Raw genomic sequence first — 22,994 nt, forward strand, 5'->3', positions numbered from 1 at the left:
CTCTAGAACCTTCCTGCCAGGAGCCTCAGTCTCTCAGATTTTCGTACGCACCAAGCTAGGTAGACGTAACATATGCTCTGTAGTGAGAGATGAGTCCTTCCTGGGGAGGTGGGAGGGTTGCATGTGAATCTATGAAAGACACCAATACTGGATAACTGCTGTTACAGGTAAGTAACGCATTTCTTATCCAGTATTATGGGTGTCTTTCATAGATTCACATGCCTGAATCAGAATAGCAAGCAATACATTATGCACATATGCGATGGAATATAACGGTCTGAGATAATACATATCATGTGACTAGATACCATCAGTAATATAAAGAGTAAAGTAAATAAATGTGCATACCATTGCAGGACGGTGGGAAGTAGGAAGGCTCATCTTACTGGAAGAGATGGCGAAGTACAGCTTGGCCCACAGCTGCATCCTGCATCAGTTCCGTGTCCAGGCAGTAGTGTCTGGTAAAGGTGTGCGGCGATTTCCAGGTGGCCGCTCTGCAGATGTCCAGAATCGGTACACCAGCGAATAGTGCTGCCGATGTGGACACAGCTCTCGTGGAATGTGCTCGGACTGAGGAATGTAATGGACGTCCGGCTTTGTCATGACAAAATGCAATTGTTGCAGATATCCATCTGGAAATGGATTGTTTGGAGAGTGGCATGCCTTTTCTCGGCCTGCTGAAGGCAACGAAAAGTTGTTTGGTCTTTCTGAAAGCTTTCGTTTTGTCCAGGTAAAATTTTAGACATCTCTTAATGTCCAAAGAGTGAAGAGATCTTTCCGCCACTGTGCCTGGGTTCGGGAAGAATGAGCGAAGCACAAGTGGTTCATTGAGATGGAAGTCCGAGGGGACTTTAGGAATGAAACGGGGGTTGGTTCTCAATATGACTCTGTCCTCTCGAAATTGCAAGAAAGGATCCTGTATCGAAAGAGCTTGCAACTCACTGACTCTTCTGGCTGATGTTAAAGCTAAAAGAAGTGCAGTTTTCCAGGAAATGTATTTGATTTCAGCCCTATGGATAGGTTCAAATGGATGTTTCATTAATTGATTGAGTACAATATTCAGATGCCACGTTGGTGGTATTCGTCTTGGTCTAGGGAAAGATCTGTAAAGCCCTTTAAGAAACTGTTTTATCAGTCTGTTGGACCATAGTGAAGGGCCTTTTGAAGACCTTGTGAAGCGTGAGATTGCTGCCAGGTGTACCCTGATGGAAGCATGCGCAAGACCTGTTTGGGCCAGATGCAGGAGATAAGGCAGTATCTGCTCTGGAGTGATCCTGAAAGGGTGTATATTGTTGTCTTTACACCAAATACAAAATTGTTTCCATTTCAAGGAATAAGTTTTGTTCGTGCTAACTGCTCTTGCTTTAGCTAGGACTTCCTTGCACTCCTGCGGGATGCTTAGGTGACAGAATTCTCGGTACTCAGGAGCCAAGCCGATAATCTGAGAGATTTCAGATTCGGGTGGAGTATCTGGCCTTTGGACATCGAGAGTAGAGAGGGATGTTGAGGCAGTTGGATTGATGGACGGACTGAGAGGCGACGGAGGTCCGCGAACCAATGTTGTCTCGGCCAGTATGGGGCAATGAGAATCAATGTGCAATGCTCCATTTTCATCTTCCGGATGACTCTGCTTATCAGGGGAAATGGCGGAAATGCGTACGTAAACACGTTGCGCCATGCGATGGAAAATGCATTTCCTAATGACCCCTGTTGGGGATGCCAACTTGCGAAGCTGTGGCATTTTTTGTTCTCCTTGGTGGCGAAGAGGTCTATTTGTGGTTTTCCCCATGCCGAGAAGATGTTGTCTAGAACTTGTTGGTTCAGTTCCCATTCGTGGGACATTGACCTCTGTCTGCTGAGAGCGTCTGCCATGACGTTGTCTTTTCCTGGGACATACTCTGATGTTAATGTGATGTTGTTGAGCAGTAGCCAGTTCCAAATTTTTTGTGATTCGCGAGACAGCGTCAGCGAGCGTGTCCCTCCCTGCTTGTTTAAGTAGTGCATTGTGGTCGTGTTGTCCGTCCTCACTAGCACTGCTGAATTTTTGATGCGAGGGAGGAATGCCTGCAGGGAGTGAAGGACTGCACGTAGTTCTAGGAGGTTGATATGCAGAGCCTTCTCTTGCTCCGACCATCTGCCGCTGATTTGTAAGTCTTGAAGGACTGCACCCCATCCTTCGAGAGATGCGTCCGTCGTTATGACGTGTGGAGTTTCTGGTAACAAGAACGTGAGACCTTTGGATAGGTTCTTGAGCTTCATCCACCAACCCAGCGTCTCGGATATTTGTCGAGTGACGACAATGTGATCCTCGAAGGAATCTGTACATTGGGTCCACTGTTTGGTCAGGGCCTCCTGAAGGGGGCGCATTCTGAGCCGACAGTGAGGGATGAGTAGAATGCAGGAAGACATCATCCCTAGAAGAGATTTGAAAATCCTTACTTTGATGGTTGGTTTTGAAGATATTGCGGTTGCTAGAGTCATCAGTTTGTTTTTTCTTTCCAGAGACGGGAAAGCTTTGGAGGAAATGGTGTTTATAGTGGCCCCCAGAAATGTGATTATCCTGGTGGGTTGTAAAGTAGATTTTTCGAAGTTGAGAGTCAAACCTAGGTTCCGGAAAATATCGAGACAGGCGTTGGAAGACAGCTGCGCGTCGGTGAGAGACGGTGCTTTCACCAGCCAGTCGTCCAGGTAGGGGAAGACCTGGTGATTCTGTTGTCTCAGGTAAGCTGCCACAGGAGCCAGGCACTTTGTAAAAATGCGAGGCGCTGATTTGAGGCCAAATGGGAGGACACAAAATTGGTAGTGGAGACCTGCTACTTCGAATCGTAGGAATTTTTTGTGTCGTCTGTGTATTGGGACATGGTTATATGCATCTTGCAGGTCCAAAGATGTCATAAAGTCTCCTTCCTCCAGGGAGCCTAGGATTTCCTGGATAGTCACCATTCGAAACGATTGGCTTTTCAGGAAGGCATTGAGCGCCCTGAGATCTAGAATGGGCCTCCATTTCTTCTTTTTCTGTTGGATTAAAAAGAAGCGGGAATAAAATCCCTTTCCCTTTTGAGCTGATGGGACTCGCTCTATTGCTCCCTTTTTTATCATGGAAGAGATTTCCTTCAGTAACATACGAAGGTGTTTGTGATGATGTTTGTGAGGAGGGGTTAACGGTGGGATGGAGTTGAATTCCAAGGTGTGACCGTGTTGAATCAATTGTAGTACCCACCGATCCGTCAATCATTTTCCAATTTTTGAGGAAATGTGTCAGCTTGCCACCAATTTTGAGCGGACAGGATGGTGGGGGGACTGGCTGCGGGAAATGGTCATTGTCTTCCGCCAGCCGTTTTCTTTTGCGATTTGCCCCTGACGTTCTGTCTCCCGTAGGGGGTCTGACGACTTTGTTGTTGCTGTCGCTGCGGGTATTGTGAGCGATTTTGATTATATGAGTATGTGGATTTGCCTTGATAGGATCCTCTGTATGTGGATTGTCCTCTTCCTCTGTGCCCTCGAAAGGACTGGTTTCTGAATTGTAAAGTCCCGAGGGCCCTTGCAGTATCGGTGTCTTTCTTAATCGTCTGCAAGGCTTCATCTATTTTAGCTCCAAATAGTTGTTGTCCGTCATAGGGCATATCTACAACTTTGGTTTGTACCTCTTGCCTGAAGGACGTCGCTTTGAGCCATCCTTGTCTGCGCAAAACTGCGGCGCCTGCAAGCTGTCTGAAGCCTGTCATGGCGACATCGACAGCTGAATCTATGATTTCTGATGCTGACATTTGACCTTCATGAAGGAGTGCCTGGACCTCATTTTTCAAGTCGTCAGGCACGTGCGTGAGATACGGAGCAATATCTTCCCATAGTTGCCTATTGTATCTGCCCAGCAGAGCAATGGCGTTGGCCACTTTGACCGTCATGGCTGACGTTGTGGAGAAGCGTTTGCCTATGCCATCCAATTTCCTGCCCTCCTTGTCTGGTGGTGCTGACAGTGGCGAGGATGGGTTTCTGGAGTTCTTCTGGGCGGCTTGAGTGACGACCGAATCTGGATTTGGATGTGAATTAAAACAAGTGGCTGCCGTTGACGGAGCTCTATATTTTTTGTCCAGTCTAGGGACCACTATTGAAACAGATGCAGGAGTTTGCATGAGTTGTAGCCCCTGCTCCAAGATATGTTCTATTATGGGAATGGACCGTGCCTCCTTCCTTATGGGGTCTTTGAAGTCATACAAGAAACAATCCGTTACTTTTGTTTCCATTGCCATGTGAAATCTAGTGGCGGCTCTCTCTATTAAATTGTGGAATCCACCGATATCCACTGGTGGAGAGTCTGATGTGCTGGGTTCCGGTGTGGCCGGAGAATGAGCAACGTAATCCTCATCATCTCTGTTTTGAGAGAGGTCATCTCTAACCTCACCTTCCTCAGGAGGTTCGTCGTCATCATCAGAGGATTGTATGTTGTGAACCTGTTCATTGTCTTGAGGAATAACCAAAGGTGCTGGTCTTGCCCTTGGTGATCTTTGCTGTTTGGAAGATTCTTGAGAATTGTCATGTGAAGGGGCCGCCGACGATTCTGGGAATCGCTTTTTATAGTCTGTGATCAGGAATTGAAGATCATTAACTATCTCAGCCGGCAATACGATCATTGGAGTGACTTGAGTATGTACCTGAGCCCGAACAGTTTCTTCCGTAAAAATAACCATCTCCGTCATCGTCAGTACTCTGGCATTTGACATTGAGATCTGACGGGCTAGTAGCTTGTTCGAATTGTTCATCATCTGATTCGTCAGCTTGTAGTATGTGAGAAGGAAGCAGTGATTGAACCCTACTGGGTGATGTCAATTCGGGCGTAATAGGGAGTTTGGTGACCTTTTTTGAAGGAATTAACTCCGCTTTTTTCCATGGCGTCGATGATGTCGTCGTCGACGAGGTCGTCGACGGTGTCGTCGACGGTATCGACGTCGATCGTTTTTCAAGCGTCAAGTGTCCCTTCGCCGATGAAGCTGTCGTCGACGTGGCGGTCGTCGACGGTGCGGCTGTCGACGATGTCTTCGTCGACGCGATCGTCGACGGTGCCTTCGCCGTCGTCGATGCGGTCGTCGACGGTACTTTCGCCGTCGTCGATGTGGTCGTCGACGGCAGTTTTGTCGTCGGCGGCGTAGTAGACGTCGACGGTGCATTTGTCGTCGGCGGTGCTCCTACCGTCGTCGGTGTCTTCGTCGACGATGCGGTGGACGTCGACTGAATTCTCGTCGACGATGTCGGTGTTTTCTGTTTTGTCGACGTCGACGGTGATGACGACGGAGTTTTGACAAACGATTGCTGTTTTTTAATAAGTACAATCGACGATATTGGCTTACCCGTCGTCGACGAGTGGGTGGTCGTCGTCGTTGAAGTCAAGGCTGACGATGCCACCGTCGTCGAGACTGTCGTCGTCGATGTGGAAACATAGTTCGTTTTTCTTGAAGAGAATGTCATGGAAGTAGACGACGAGGACTGCGATGGCTTTCTGAAGGTTGCAGCATCCTTCACAGACGTGTCAGATCTTGCCTCAGAAGACTTTGAAGTAGTCTTTTTGTGAGGGACGTCTGGATGGCCAGGGGAAGCCTCCCTTGGCCTTTTTAAGGACAGTTTTGAGGAAACTGAAGCCATTTCACTGCCCTCCGAGGAGAGCACCTCATCATCTCTGGTTTTGAGTCTGTTTAACCAGAGGAGCAGTCTGCCTTCTCTATCCTTAAGTGTTTTGGAAGAGAATGTTCTACATACCCTGCAGTCCTTTACTGTGTGGTCAGGGTAGAGGCAGTAGAGGCAAGTCTCATGCTTGTCGTCGACGTGCAGTCTCTTCTTGCCACAAGAAGAACAAGCTCTGAAGAGTCCTTTTTTCTGTTGTTCAGCCATAGTTGAAATATAATCCAAGTTTTTTGAAGAAAAGTAGAGAATTTGAAGAAACCTGAGGAGAGCTCAGGTGGGGACTCCCTAGCACAACGTGCGGTAGAAAATCTGAGAGACTGAGGCTCCTGGCAGGAAGGTTCTAGAGGGAGGTGGTAGCTGATTGGCTACCTTTGGAAATTTGGTCCTTTTTACAAAAGGACATAGATAGGCTACTAAGGCAAGGCCCTTAGGCCTATTTTTCTCTATGTATGTCTATAGGACATTACTTTTCTATTACCGGGGCTCCCATCTCGACGACGGGGAATGATTCAGGCATGTGAATCTATGAAAGACACCCATAATACTGGATAACTGGTTGTGCGGTTATCTTTAGTCAGGTGTTTCTGGGTTTAGCCTGTCATGAGTAGAGAGCAGAGAAAAGTCATCAGGGGTTGCTGAAATGATGCCCAAGTATTCACCTGTGACAGGACCACTCCACAGGCACACAGGTGCATCCCAATCAATCAATCAATCAGTACATTTGTAAAGCGCACTACTTACCCGTGAGGGTCTCAAGGCGCTAGGGGGGTGCAGCTACTGTTCGAACAGCCAGGAGTCTCCTGAAGGCCAGCAGGTCATGGGTCTGTCGTAGACGGATGGGGGAGTCAGTTTGTCAGCTTGTTGGCTCAAAGGAGCCTTTTAAACAAAAGGGGTAGGGAGCCAATTGCCTTTCCTCCTATGGGGTGATCTGTACTGGAATGAGAGGCAGTGTGCTCCCTCTCACCTTGTGTGAAGTAGAACTAAAGTTATTTGTTTTTAAAGAACAAATCAAAAAGTAGTGCTTGGAAGCAAATAGAGCTCGGGGGTTACTTGAGGTCATGTTGGACCGGAGTAAGTCCAAAGTTCAGGCAGAGCACGATGGAGGGTAGGCCGTTTACAGGACTCATGCAGGTCACACTGACAAATACCATGGATGGAGCAAGTGACGTGGTGAACTTTTCTTAAACGTCAAATTAGCCAAAAAGCTCAGTTGTGGGTCCTCTGGAGCAGTCTGAGAGATGATTCAGGCATGCTGAGATAATGGATTTTAAAATAATCAATCCTGGAGATCATAAAGACTGAGGCCAACTTAGCTTGGAGATGGTAAAGCAGGAATGGAATACTTTTCCTTATAGGTCTCATATAAAAATAACATGTGCAAGCCTATAAAGAAAATAACATGTCTGGCTTGAAATGAGTCAAGCAGGAAACCTAATGATTCAAGCTTGGTTGTAAACAATATTTCAGATTTGTTTGCAATAAGTTTGAGCAAGGTTAAATGCCATCCAGTCGTTGACTTCGGAAAGGCAGGTAGGTGGTCATTATGGCTGTGGATGAGGGAGCTTGAAGATCAAGGTTCAGAATCAGCTAAGTGTTGAAAGCATAGGAAATGGCAAGGCAGCCAACAGATCTAATCGGGTGGGCCAATAGATGGAAAAAGATGTTAAATAACTTCAGGAAAAAAGAGGAGCCGTGTGAGCTGACAGCTAAGCTGAAGGAATAGTGAGCGAACCGGTAGAAGTCCTAATATGTGGGTCAATCCTGCCAGGAAGAAGGATAAACAAAAGGATTTTTGTTTCGTGGGGGCAGGAGGTGAAGGGGTGTCCCCTAAAGCAGAACATAGTAGCTCAAATTTACAGTTTGAAGAACCGTGGTGCATGGTTATCTCCTACCAATTTTGAAGAAAATACAACTCCCATCCAGAGTTCAGTGAGTGAACTTTTCCAAGAACTCAGAGAGTAGCTTTTCGGTAGTTGGACTGGAGGAGAATGAAGACTGTACTTGCCTGCCTGTACATGCACCTCTTCTTTGATGGGGAGGAAAAATTGTGATGTGGTGCTTGCTGTTGCTACTTATGCTGCCTAGAAAAAAACAGGTGAATATAGCCCCTAAATGTTGGTAATTGTTGGTGGAACCACTTAGGTCGAAAAGCTAGTCTAAGTGCTCAGGAAGTTAACGTTCAATGCATTGGTGTATCAGGCAAGAAGACAAACCTTCAAGAAGCCTATAATGCTATGAGCTATTGAGATCCAAAGATTCCAACTACTTAGATTTTCATTCTGTGGGTAGCTGTCAGGATTGTAATTAGCCAGATTCAATGTTGACAACTTGTATTTTCTTCAACATTCATGAGCTGAAAGAAACTTCTCTCAAGCTTCTTGTACTTAAGAAAAAAGAGATAGGTTACAGAGGAGATATTCGACCAAAAGTTTTTGCCAGCCATGATCTGTGAACAGCAATGAGCTAGACGTAGGGTGGTCCAAATTAAATTAAATGGGATGATAAATGTTTAGGCTGTGTTTTTGTTTAATTGCTGCATCATGTGACTTACTGCAGTCACTATGTACTCCAGGGCATGAAACCTTGGCGCTAAAGTCATCAAGTTTGCTGGCCTTTTCAATGTTGGTGTCATGATCTGTGGATAAGAATCGCCTTCCTGCACTCGCTCATCTGTTGAGAGCAACACCATGAAGTCGTGAGTGCTGTGTTAGTTCTAATAAAGAAAAGGCTGGCATTGCACTTCAAATGTTGCATGACTGGGCGAATAGAAGACGCACTACGCATGGTGCCAAAACCTACAAGAAGAAACTTCATTTCCCAGAAAGCCACAGAAATTTTAAGCTGTTTGGAAACCGTGGTGGCTTTAACAGGCAGGATAGAGGATTACATAGCAAGCATAACTCTGCTGAAAAGGTCAATCTGGTCAGAAGAACTTCAAAAGAAGAAAAAGTTGCCTGAGTGGTCCGGCTTGAGTGTGGTAAGCAATTCGGATGATGATGAAGTTCTTTGTAGGAAAAGCAACCTGAGAGGTTGACTCAGGGGTGGTAACCAATTCAGATGAGATAGTCCTTTTCCTTGGATCCCTTTTGCTTATTCTCATAATGTGATGAGAAGACCGTACTTGCTCTTTTCTGGGCTTTTTATGACCGTTTTGTATGAGTGACTACATGAATGAGACCTTGTATGGGGTTTGGAAGGACATCTGGATTTTTCCTGCATGGACACTGAAAGAGTTGAGATTCCCACTCCTGAATGGCTTTATGGTGCCTCTGGAACCAATAGAGTCCCAAGGCACTAAAGGCCCTATAGATACTTAACAGTTACAGACAAATCAGCAAAAATGAAATGGCAGGCTGAAACCCCAAAGACTTTAGAGGGAATCTCAGAGGCTATTGGTCCGAGTTTGCTAATTGTATGAAAAAACGAAACCTAACAGCAGCCCACACTTTTTCATGATGCTCGATGTAATTTCCTGTGAAGCCATGAGACTTCTTCACTGACGTTTGTTGAAGCCTCCTAGCAGCCGTGACTACATGTTGCTACCAAAAATGTCTGGATGCAGCCTGATGCCAGGGTAGAGGGAAATGCAGGAATTCTGCAGGAGAGAGTATCCAACAACAATTGTATTTGTATTCCTGATGCTTTTGCCATGTTACAAATTTGGGAACCATGTAACGTATTTTTGTTTGCTCAGGATGAAGTACATAATGAAGAGTGAAAACACACGAAAACCCGATTACATGATAAATTATTATTTGTAGTCAGTATGGAATTTAAAATTGGATTCTAAGGACCTCAAAGGCGGAAATGGTATCTCTAATGTCTATTCTTCTTATAAAACCCCAACATGTAGGAGAAATGTACCAAAATACTATTATGTGAGAATTCGCACATCCGGGAGATGAAAAGCTGCAAGACAAAAATATTGAGAAAAAAAATGAAGCCCATTTGCAATTAAAAACATCTTTAATACAAGTTTTTCTCCACACGTCAAGGCATTACTACATGAAATGACCGTGAAAATCAACAAAGGCAGTCAGGAGAAGCCCTATTTACAAAAGTCAATTTGGTTCACTTTGTCTACAGTAATGTATTGTGTAAAAAGACTTCAGAAGTTAAAATAACATATCCAACTTAAGACTCTATAATATTACAGCCCTGCTGTACATAAATGAACATAAAACAGTACGATCACAAACACCTGCTCTTCACGGAAATTCTTATTGGTGGTTAAAAATAAAATGTTGATGCCCGAAATATGCTTTATTTCATTTACAATAAAGGTTTGTCGTCGTTTTTCATGTAGAAGAAATAAAAACACCACTAAGTCCAGCTAAATGGGTCTGCATTAACATTAGCTTCTAGCAAACAAGACAATGCATTCACACATAAAGTCCAAACAGACAAATTACACATACAAATAATTATTCAATTTGGGATAAACGTAAAAACCCAGAAAATACACAGAAAACATAGCGAGAGCATCTGTAAGGAAAAAATGGAGAAAAATAATTCATTGATTTTCTATGACTTTTTAACCTGATAGCAAATGTCATATCCTCGTTTCCGGAAAAAAGAGGCTAAGCCGTGATTGGCAATAGAGTGCCATGCAAGTAGGTAGTGCAGCTTTTATCATCTCTACCAGCCTCTTCCTAAATGGCTGACGCTGTTTGGTTTGAATTAACAGTATATATGAAATGAAGGAATTCTTCATAAAGCTGCTCTATACAAGCATATGCAAATACAAATCCGATTTCCCAAGATGTTAAGATGCCAAAAGTAAGGAAGTCTCGTAAAAACCTGTATAATGGACCCAAATAAAGAACAGAAGCTTGCAGACCTATGATCAAATTAAGCGCACAAAATGTGGACTTTACAATTGTAGAATGCAAACCCGAGTTACAGAATACGGACAAGGGGAATTGTACGGTCTTAAGGTGCACTCACGAAAGCGGAAATGCATCCTGTATGGATGAATTGCCAAATTCACAAGTTTAGCATTTGGTGGGGGAGGGCACACTCTGTAAACACTGACATATTCTTTGTAACCAAGTTCCCACCCTGGAAATTCACAAACGTTTGCTCCCGTCACAGGCAGGAAGTAATTCATTTGTTTCCAGAATAGGAATGGGCGATCATGGTGAAAAGGAAGGGTATTCTAGTATGAAAACTGGTTTTCATACTAGAGTAATAAATAGCTGCATCATTTTGAATGTGCACTCTAAAATACTACTCTAGGATATCTACACCTTCCACAAATTTCCAGAGCTACTTTTGTGAACCATTTAAAAGGCATACATTCGCTCAAAACGTAGGAGTAACTTAGTAGGGGAAATTAAATTCCTGACTTTTCACCAGTGACCTTTGTGAATCAGTCTCTATTATACAGATATTGGTTCACATAGTAACACAGAAAGATGAAAACTACATGGGACGCATGTAGCTGCCTTCTCTTTGCTACTTTTAATATGTTTTTCCTACCAGGCCACATAGACAGAATCTGTAAGAAGAGATGCTTGGACTTTTTGCGAGGGAATTGGAATATAATCGTTCTAAATTTTACCATCCCAGACCACCTTGACAAGTACCTGCCAGAATGCAAATGGGTACACTGTTTAGGTCATGCAGTCCATAGTCAAAGAGATGAATTCCCAGAAAAAAGTTTACTTGGTATAAGGTAGCATTACTCCTATCGCTAGTCTAAAAACCCTCTGACGTTTCAGCGCCTTGCCGGGACAACTAAGGGCATAGTTCTGCCAAGGCAGGAAATTCTTGAAGTCCAGTCTATCTTGTCTAAATGGCTTTACTTTCAAACCATTCAAACAAACCAATAGAGAACTATGTTTTGACATTTTCTGCTAGAGAAGACAGCACTGAGCCATATGGAGGAGACAGTTTATAAAGCACCATGAAAGCCATGACTCCGGTTAAATGGGTTGCATTACACGATAAGGTACTTGTATGTACTAAATCATCTCTACTGCGACCTCCAGCGGAATAAATGAATTCTTCATCCATACAGCCACATCCAGAGCAAAGGATGGATTCTTCTTTGTAGTTCAGACGGTTTCTGTGCTCTTTGGATTTTCCGCCAATTCCAGATCCCACAATCACTATCCCAGTGAATGGTTTCATACAGACGTCCTGTTACCTTCCTTCCCAGGCATCTTCTCGCTGCTTTGCCTCTAATCGTTTTTTTTCTGTCAAGCAAAATATGCACGATTATTATTGCTAACATTTCATAATATTTTGATTCACTCCAAACCTACCAAAGTTCTACATAAATTACACAATAAAAATAGCATTACACATATATTAAATAAATCCACACACTTTGACCCAAATTAACAAAAAATCAATGTCTCAGTATGTTCTAAGAGCCTGTAATCTGAGGGGAGAAAAATATTTCTGTAGAAAATATAATTTAGGGAATAACCGAAAGCACATTTCACTGCTTGCGCTGTGACACCTGATGCTCCACATTGATTTTAGAGTGTCAAGGTCCGCTAAGTCACCCCTGCGAAAGAGAACGGTGGCAGCTGACAAAGGCGAAAGGACATGAACTCCCAAGGGATAGCCAGATAGCCCAGGTACTGTTGAATTTCCCCCAAGCATGTAGACGTCCTCCCCAGACCTAGAGAACCTCCCAAGAGTATTTGCCAACCTCTTACTTAGGATCACTCTCCAAACCTCCTGAACACATCAAGAATACTTGCTGCCTCAAAGAGTTTTTCAAAGAATCCCTCCATTAAAAAATGAATTTCGGTTGCAAACTCTAAAACTGTGCCCCTTCGAGAATTGAGCACGGTGCTCAGCCTGTTAGTGGGAGCATGTTTGTATAGAGCAGTTGCATGAGAGCTTTCTACTAAAATAACCCTTTTCAGTTGTTCAACACATCCTCAGCCTCGGGTAACAAACCAGTGCACAGTACACCGGTTCCTTTTAAATTTTAAAGCATTTTATAAGGAACTTCTTCACTTTCTAAGCACTGTAAAACAACAGACATTAAAAGTGGCCATTTTATGCCACTCAACGTATCAACGTTTAGGAAAATGGATGGCTGAGTTGGCTTTTCCAGACTCGAAGTGGTTATCTGCCTATCACTGCTTTGTTCCAGTGGTGAACGTACAACCTTTCTGACCTATTACGCCAACCTTGACCAATACCAGCATGTATTGATAACTGCACACAACTTGCAAACAGTTCGAGTTCAAATACCACTTCCCCAAGATTTGGGGGGCTGAACAACCTCTTGGGCTTGCTATGATTTACCCCATTCCTTTATCAACAGATAGAAGAGTAGATCATTTAGTCCTTTCTAAAGCCACAGTTCTGAAAGACCAAACATCACTTTGAGATGTGCATAAAACTGCAGAGGCCATTTTCACCAAGCTGCCGAGGGAAGTGCTTCTGAACAAAATCTTACTCCGAGCCGAGTTGAAAATGTTAAACAGAATGGGAGTCAACCCACAGCCTTGCTATCCACTAGTACACCTACTTGCTCTTTCAGTACAGTGACACTTCTTGTCTCTCTTGACAAGTTGGTTCGTATTCTTATTCCATAATTTTAGCAGGTTTCAAGAGCAGTGATACAGGAAGAAAGCATGACAATCCTGATTCTTCAGCAGTGGGGTAAAGCAAGCCCTTTTGAAAGCAGGATGGTTACCACCACAAAAGCCCGGAATGTAAATGATCTGAGACAGCCTAGGAGATGCTACCCCGCATGCATTCTTTGATAAGTTTAACCAGACGCAGGTCCAACGTAGAGCCAGATCTAAAAGTGCACTACACACCTGCATGACAACTCAAGAAAAAGCGAGAACAGGGTTTAGGTAGTCTGGTGACAATGTGTAAGTGTAGATGTGATGTCTGAAACCAAGATAACTTCTGTAACAGTCCTACTAGGAGATAAACTCTTCCGGATATAGCATCGTTTTTATAATAAACATAAACAAAGAGCATCAAAAAGCGACAGCTTGTGATGGATAGATGTCTGAAGGGACCATAGCCGAGAGAGTTTTCAACGATGAAGAAGAGCTAGTTTCTAGCATTAGGACTGTTGCAAATCTAGTATCCTATTTATGAGCTTTCCCAGCACTTGGGGATGATTTTATAGTCCGTATTTAGCAGGGTGATCGGTCTATAAGAATTAAAAGTCTCAAGATTTTTATCTTTTTTGCGAAATCTGACCAACACATCTGTATCAAATGAGCGCGGAATATATCCTCCTTGTAATATATTATTTGCTAGTTTAAGAATATATTTATTTAAAATACATGAAAAACTCTTTAAGATACTCAGCTGGGAGACCACAAGCTTTCCCACCGCTACAGACTTCACCATTAAATCTACTTCGTCTGGCTTAAATTGGAAGATTTATTGCACAGGATGTCCTGCTATCTAATCTTGGCATCAAAATATTGCAAACAACTTCTCTAAGCCGATGCTTTATCCACAGATTGTTCAGTCCCATATATTTTCCTATAATGCTGCCTAACCAAATTGTGTATGGCTTCAGGATCGGTGCAAGGAGCATTAGTCTCTGTATCATAAAGTGAGTGAATGGGTGAACAACCTTTACAATGCAACTTTTACCACGCAGTGCCTTTACAACGCAACTTTTACAATGCAAACCATTGCATTGCGCTGGGGGGCGCTCTAGGATAGGGAATAGATTTAATTTACTATCTAACACCTTCCCTAGTGTCCACGGGGACTGGAGTTGGAATAGTAAATTAAATAATTCACTATCCAACACCCAAAAGCACTATGCGTTGTAATGGTATGCGATGTAAAAACCGCGTTGTAAAGGCATGCGATGTAAAAGCACGCGTTGTAATGTCATACATCCGAGTAAATGGAGTGTTCTGCTTTTCTTTCCCGAGACGGCCAAACTGAAAACCACACAACGTTTACAGTTATGATTTGCTTGAAAAATAAACCTGTTCTTAACAGTATCTCTGCATTGGTTGTTTGGTCACCTCGAGTGTCTACATATTAATAGCCAATCTGTACTTCACATAGTTAGCATGAGACGACTTTAGTTAAAGCTCAAGGCCCTCCCTTATTTTTCTAAGAACTCTCTTCTCTATGTCCCTCTAAATCCGATGAGCATTAATAGTCGCCTTAAAGGCGTCCCAAGCCATTAATAAACTCGCAGTGCCATCACTATTTTCAAAATATGGCACAATCTCTGTCTCAAGTGCCTGTAGCCAGGCTGCATCTCCCAATTTGAATTTGTTAAAATACCATCTAACTGGCGAACAAACCTTCCTAATATCAGACAAATGCACCTCAACTAAAAAATGATCTGAAAAGCGGTTAGCTAAATGATCATAATGGCGTAAACCGCAATCAATGGACGTTAAAAAATAATCCAGATGAGCAACTGATTTATATCTATTTGACACGCAGGTATATTCTCATCCTACAGGAAATGTGGCCAGCATGGATCAAATAAATTTAAACTGTGCAAATAATCCTGAAAAACTCAGGCAGCTTTAATGTTTATTCTGTTTATTAGTGGATGTTGATGAATCCAAATCCGGATGTTGGAGAAAATGATAATCTCCACCTAAAATTCAATTTACCTGGAAGGGGCATAATAGAATGAAATAATTGCACCTCCTTAGTATATGAGTTTATATCGGTGCATTGTGAAGTATTATTTTAAAAGTCATAGTTTTCAAAGCTTTATTTAGAGACATTTATTCTTCCTTCCACCCGTCCCTGACAATAATGGCAGTGTGAACAAAGAGTCAAGTCAGTTGTTACATGCACCCTCTGGGTGGCCTGGGTTCCTCTTATTTATGAACATTATAGTTTATTAAATCGAACACAGGAGATGATTTTGTATAGCGCACATCCAGAAGTCAAGTATTTCGAGGTCCTCTTAAATGTAATAATGAAGGAAAAGGAGGGAAAGTCAAACAAAACATTGCCTAAGATCACTCAACTTGGTAAAGCCAGGAATAATCCCAGGTTTTCTGATTATACATTGTGCAGTTGAGATACATACATACATATATATATATATATATATATATATATACACACACACACATATATATTATATACATACATATGCGGCGTACACTATGTTTCAGGACAAGGACCTTTGAAGAGACTGTAAGAGGCCAACATGGTGCATTGGGACTTATCAGAGCAACCCACTGGTGCTTCTAATTTCCTGGATATTGCACTTTACAGCGCCTCACTGGAGGAACAAGACTACAGGTACCAGGGGGCTTTGCGAACAGCCACGGCCACATGGGTGGGTACCAAGAGTGTATTTAACAGTTGATCACGCTGTGAGAGTGCACACGGACATAGCCTTTGAGAAAGGGCGTCGGCCCGAAATGCGTTAGGCTGTACTTGCAAGCTGTGATGTGTATGTTTCAAAAGCCATGCGGCAGTTTCTGAAATAAATTAAATAAAAGGAAAGCAAGATGTAGTATATGTCTTCCCTCGTGCTGGGCTCAGCACGAGGGATTGCCTCTTGTTATTGATGTTCTGTCACTCCGTTCGGTTCTAGCGCTCTGGGCAACGATAGTCAGTTGCCCGGAGTCCTGGAGTCGAGCGGCGGTGTTTCTCTGTGGGTGTTTCTTCATCCGGAATAAAAGAAGATCATTCCCTTTAACTCTTGCCTAGAAAACAACATATTTCATTTGGCGAAGAGCGGGTCCTGAACCTACTAAACACCCACCAGGAGGTACTCGGCCTACTCCCTCTACACCCGCCCTCCCACTCCGACCAGACGCTTCTTTACTCTTCAAGAACTTCGCATCTACCTGCTTTTCAAGCCGACGGTAACTTGCCTTCTGCCTGATTTCCGTGGATTTCCCTTCAGCTCGCCATTGACGGTTGCTTTGAGCTCGAGCTTCAACCCGTGAGTACACAGCATTCTTCAGCGTCATCACCTACTGCGCGTCATCAATCCTTACGCGCACTTGACGCTAATACACTCGACGCTCCAACACTCCACCTCACCACGCCTCCACGTCATCACGCTGGTGCGCGGCAGCCATTTTAGCTGGTTGCCTAGCTACAGCAACCAACAGCTACACGCTCCACGCTAATCTTCACACGGAGTCAATTTCCTGATACCTGACGCTACAACGCGACCTTCGCTTCGTTTCCTTAACATTTCTTCTCATCGAGGAGTTAAATACTGGTATTTTCGCCACATTTTTATGTATGACAAATTTATTAATTCTTGTTTGCCTCAATGACAATCACAGTTCATCTAATGATTCAATAATATTTTCATTTAATTGACATATGTCATTATTTTTACCAATTCTTTAACTTCATTTCATTAAAATAACCACAACTCACCTCCAATGGCTTCCAATCAACAATTTGCTCAACCTCCACCTTTCTTACAACTTCCTGGCAAAACAACTATTCCTTGGCGTCAGTGGGTTAGAGCTTTTGCCAATCACATGGTGGCAATTGACGCAGTCAAGTTTGCTCCTGAAAGGAAAGTTGGCATTTTATATGGTTGCTTAGGTGTGGCTGCACAAAATGTATTTGAAAATCTTCCAAGGTCTTCTCCTCCATCTGGTGATGCTGGTGATAGTTGGGACGAATATAAGGAAGCTTTGTCTCGCTTAGCTCGTCACTATGGTGAAGAACCAAATGAAATGTTGGAAAGACACAATTTCTTTAAAAGGAGACAACAAGAAGATGAATCGGTTGAAGAGTTCATTGCCCAATTGAGAATATTAGCGTCTACATGTGAATTTGAATCTAATCCTGACATATACATTCGGGATCAATTTGTATTTGCGTGTTATTCAAAAAAGATTCAACAACGCCTTTTAAGTTGCAAGAAGCCCACTCTTCAAGAATCTATCGACATTGCTAAGAGCATTGAAAGATCCATCAATACATCCAATGCTCTTCAGAAAGATCAACCTCATACTTCTGTTCACACTTCTTCATTTGATAATTCTAGTTCTGTTAATTTAGTTAGTATGAATAAGTCTTTTAGACAAATACAAAGAAAACCTAACCCTTATTGTTACAGGTGTGGTTCTAAATCCCATATTGCCAATAATCCTTCTTGCCCTGCTACAGGAAAAAAATGTGTTTTATGTAAAAAATTGGGTCATTTCCAGGGCATGTGCAAATCTGTCAAAAGGACATCCAGACCTTCTATTAATAATATTGTATGTCCTGATTTGGATGATTGCATTGATGAATTCCAAGACATGGTTGTATCTATCCATTGCAATTTCATTGATGCTTCCAAATTAGTCAAAGGTCCATACTGCTCTGCACTATTTGGGAACATTGAAGTTACAGTAATGGCAGATTCTGGATCTCCAATAACCATTCTTAACGATATATTCTTTTATGAAAAATGGAACAATTCCATTTCTTTGGTTGAATCGGACCTCAGCCCCAAGGCATTTGGTGAATCAGATATCATCATGCTTGGCTATTTTGACTATAGACTAGAATGTTTTGGCAGATCTATCATTACAAAGATTTATATCGCAATTAAGGGTCGCAATATTGTTGGCTGGCAAGATCTCGCCAAAATGGGTATCTACCTAGTTCCTGGTTCGGATGATCCCATTAGAGTAGGTGATCCTCCTGAGGATTATTCTCCTGTTCCACCTTTTGTTCCTGATTGTCTTCTCATTAATGATCATGAGTCAGACATTAAACAAATCTTGGACAAATTTCCTAAAGTTTTTTCCAATCAACCAGGTACTGTCAAAGGCTTTCGTCATGAGATTAAGCTGAAAACTTCTGCTCAGCCCATTGTTCATAAAGTTCGCCCTGTCCCTATTAGTGCCAGGGATGAGCTCAAATATGTACTCGATTCTCTTAAAAAGGATGGTATCATTGCACCTTCAGACTCTTCTGAATGGGTTTCGCCCATCGTTATCGTTCGCAAAAAGAATGGTGAGGTTAGGCTGTGTGCCGATTTACGCACATTAAACAAAAATATTTTGGTTGATTGCCATCCCCTCCCCAAAATTCACGACCTCCTTGCCAATCTAGGTGGTGCAAAATATTTTTCTTTAATTGATTTGCGTTCGGCATACCATCAGGTGCCCCTAACTGAATCTTCTCAAGATCTCACCACTTTTGTGACCCCATTTGGTGTTTTCAAATACTTAAAACTCCCATTTGGACTTGCTAGTGCAGCTAGTGTTTTTCAAAAAATAATGGACCACCTTTTCGAGTCTGTTCCTGGAGTACAGGCCTATCAGGATGACATTTTGGTTTTTTCGCCTGATTGGAATTCCCATTTGTCTCATTTATCTTCTGTTCTGAGTAAGCTCAATGAAGCCGGCATGACTGTCAGAGCTGACAAATGCAAATTTGGTTCTCAATCATTGGAATACTTGGGTCACACTCTTACTCCTGAAGGCATTAAACCCAAGTCTTCTCTCATTGAGGCTATCACTCATGCTACTCCCCCCAAAGATAAGGATGCCCTCCGCTCCTTTTTGGGTTTAGCGGAGTATTATGCCCGTTTCGTAAAAGGCTATGCTCAAATTGTTGAGACTCTCCGTTCCTTGCTTCGCAAAGGCTCTAAATTTTCTTGGTCTGAAGATATCGATGCCTCTTTTACCAACATCAAAAACATGATTGTCGGTGCTCCCGCATTACATCCTTTTCAAGATTCTGCCAGATGCTTCATTATGGTTGACGCCAGTTTGACTGGTTTAGGTGCCGTATTAGGTCAGTGGGTTTCTGGTAGAGAACACACAGTTGCTTTTTCCTCTAGGACACTTAAAGCTTCTGAAACCCACTATAGCACCATTGAACGAGAGTCCTTGGCTTGCGTTTGGGCCATCGAAAAATTCAAAAACTACATTTGGGGGCGAGAATTCGATTTATTTACCGATCACAAGCCACTCACTCAACTTCTTAATGGGGATGGCCTAGGAAGAGCCTCTTCTAGACTTGTCAGGCTCTTGTCCAAATTGCATGAATTTCACTTTAATATTAAGCACATTTCGGGTGGTAAAAATTTTCGTGCTGACTGTTTATCCCGTATGTCACTCAATGATTCATCTGATTTTCAAGGGTTTGGTGACGTTGAGTGTGTAGTCGCCACTCTTGATGCCACCAAATTATGCCCTCGCATTACAGAAGAATCTTGGTCCAAAGCCAATGAGAATGATCACACTTTAAAATTGGTTGCACAATACATTACAAAAGGCTGGCCTGAGAATAGGAAATTGTCTAATGAGCTGAAAGCTTTTTCCATGGTTGCTCCTGAACTCTCTCTAGTTGACAATTTGATAATGAGACATGATGTTTTTGTTCCTCCCTCTGATGTCAGACCCGACATCATTAAATTTGCACATCAAGGGCATCTGGGCATAACAAAGACATCTCAACTTATCAAATCCCATTATTGGTGGCCTTCTATTGAGTCCCAGGTTAAGTTTTACATTGATTCATGTAATGAGTGTTTACTATCGGATAAGAAATGGAAACTCATTAATACACCCCTTCATCCTGTTCCTTTTCCGGTCAAACCCTGGGAAAAGGTTGGATTGGATTTTTCTGGTCCGTATGATGTCCTTCCCCATAGCATGAAATATGTCATTCTTTTGATTGACTATCATTCTAAATGGTTGTATCACATGTTTTGTGACTCTCCCTCCTCTGCCAATGCCATAAAATTTTTACGGAACCTGTTCATCATTGAAGGTAGTCCTTCTGTTGTAGTTACCGATAATGGTTCCCATTTCATATCCGAAAAATTTGACTCATTTTTACTAGAACATGATGTTGTTCATTTCAAAGTCGCACTTTATTCGCCCACTTCAAACGGTTTAGTTGAACGGGCTAATAGACTTCTCAAAGATGCTATTCAAACCGCCATTTCCTCCCACAATGATGTAAAGAATTTTCTTCCATTCATTCTGAGATTGGTGGGGAGGTTTCACATCAAGCCTCTGCTATATCTGTTCGATGTAGGAGGTTACCTGTCAGGTTTAATGATTATATTTTAAGTTGAAACTTAATTTTATGTTTCAATTCAAAGAGTTTTTGATGTCATTGTTCACAAGCATTTGCTTTCTTATTATTTGCTTTCTTTTCTTTCTTTGTTTTGAAATGTTGTAAAGAGGGAGAAGTTGTAGTATATGTCTTCCCTCGTGCTGGGCTCAGCACGAGGGATTGCCTCTTGTTATTGATGTTCTGTCACTCCGTTCGGTTCTAGCGCTCTGGGCAACGATAGTCAGTTGCCCGGAGTCCTGGAGTCGAGCGGCGGTGTTTCTCTGTGGGTGTTTCTTCATCCGGAATAAAAGAAGATCATTACCTTTAACTCTTGCCTGCATATTTCACAAGACTCACCTTGTTTTGGGCGCTTCCAAGGGGGCAAACCTTCTTTGTGGATTTGATTACGGCCGGCCCGGTCGGGGAAGCACCCCAGCCGCTGTTGCGGACCTGTGGTGACGCCAACCGGCGTACACTATGTTTCAGGACAAGGAGCTTTGAAGAGACTGTAAGAGGCCAGCATGGTGCATTGGGACTTAGCAGAGCAACCCACAATGTCAGTGTGAGAAAGTGACAGAACCTTACATAAAGCACTTAAAGACCAAGGGTGGAATGGAGGGCAGTTTGATTGTTGCTTCTAAACCTTGCCAAAGTTATTCAACGCGCAGTATTCTAAAATAATCAACCATGATTGTGTGCTGTAGTATTTTTCGTAAAATTAGTGCACTATTGAGAAATATGAAATAGGACAAAAACGGTATTTTGATGATACTTTGTTGCTTGTGCGCCATCTAGTGGCAACACGAGTGCAAATAAGTCATACCATCAACCTGCAATTGTGTCCCGTTCGCTTTACTAAAAACATATAATTTCTTCGCCCTATCCATGGTAAACGCATAATTAATAATTAACCATTTGCATATTAAAATCAAATCTAATAAAGAAATACTATATTTAACAGTGTTACATTTGCCCTCCTCAGAGCAGTACCTATTAAGCGGCATGGACAGAATGTGCCTCACATGACCATCTTACACGACTGAATTTTCATCATCAGCTATTGATATAACCACATTATGCTAGGGGAAAATGATGCATGGCAACAGGGTGCCCAACATGTGACAACTAAGGGATACCTTATACCAGGGCTAGCATAATGCCTAGAATACCCACAAGAGTGTGCAAGGGCCACAACAGAGGATATGGTTCCGCAAAACGTCACTGCAAGCTAGCTACCTTATGCCTGGGTCACCATACTGTTCAAGCAACCCACTTTATCAAAGGAAGGATCCTCTGATGGAAGGGGCAGCAGCCATCAGATACAATGGAGTGTCCCCTAGATAAACACCCACTCACACATACACACACACACACACACGGTCACCGAGGCGCACACATACACAAAGACAAGCTCACCCAGCGCACGCCCACATACATACATACACACGGGCTCGCCAAGGGGCGTTATCACAGACCTGCGCACACATTCTGCCTCCCTTAATTATTGTTCACAGGAACATATCCACCTGCTCCAGAAGTCCAGTTCATAAGTGCCATTGCATCTTCCTCTTCCTCTACTACCTATAGTCAGTGAAGACCTGGGATGAAGCAATTGCCACTATGATTTAGTGGCTGCTGATTGGACAGAGCATGTCGGCTTCACTTTCTCTAGGTTTAATTTTCTTCTCTGTGGTGCAGGACCAAATACTGATTGATTCTTTTTGACGAGTGTCTTTCCGCTGCTCTTGTTGGGATTTAGATACTTTTCTTCTTCCCCTTGTCCTTGTTGTTTGTTCCACCGTCCCTTGTGCGCCAGTATGTGTACCACCAACACACCCACCCTACCACCATCACACCCACCCTACCATCAACACCACCCCCTAACAACCACCACTCTACCCAAACTACCATCACCCTAACCACCACCTCCATACTGACACTACTGCCCTAACCACCACCCTACCCTAAACATCACCACCTCATCCTAACAACCACCATCCTAACAACCACAAACCTCACCATCCTACCACTACCCTAACCATCCACCTCACCATCACCACCCTAACCACTACCTCCTAACCACAACCACCACCATTCTAACTACCACCCTCTCACCCTTACCCATCCTCACCCCACCCACCCTAATCACCAACACCACCCTTATCACCAACATTACATCACCATTACCATCCTAACCACCACCACTCTTTCACTCAACAGGGCTCTCAATTCTTAAGAAGCTCTTCATTTTTAACAACTCTTTTCAAATCATTACTTTGTATTGTTTTCATTGAAAGTTGGGGTCTACGTTGGCTATTCCTTACTCCCGGGTAACTTATTCT

General features: G+C 43.0%; 1 protein-coding gene across 3 annotated transcripts in view; it reads right to left on the reverse strand.

Annotated features, from left to right (window-relative positions):
- Positions 1–9,623: 9,623 nt before the first annotated feature.
- Positions 9,624–22,994, reverse strand: part of R3HCC1L (R3H domain and coiled-coil containing 1 like) — an 866,695-nt gene continuing 853,324 nt past the window's right edge. For all 3 annotated transcript variants that reach the window (XM_078643564.1, XM_078643562.1, XM_078643563.1), the window contains exon 8: positions 9,624–11,876. In XM_078643564.1, coding sequence (XP_078499690.1) covers positions 11,824–11,876 — 53 coding nt within the window. In that variant the 3' untranslated portion in view covers positions 9,624–11,823. The remainder of the gene's footprint in view (positions 11,877–22,994) is intronic.

Source organism: Lissotriton helveticus, chromosome 5_1 (assembly GCF_964261635.1).
Source record: "Lissotriton helveticus chromosome 5_1, aLisHel1.1, whole genome shotgun sequence".
Classification (NCBI taxonomy): domain Eukaryota; kingdom Metazoa; phylum Chordata; class Amphibia; order Caudata; family Salamandridae; genus Lissotriton; species Lissotriton helveticus.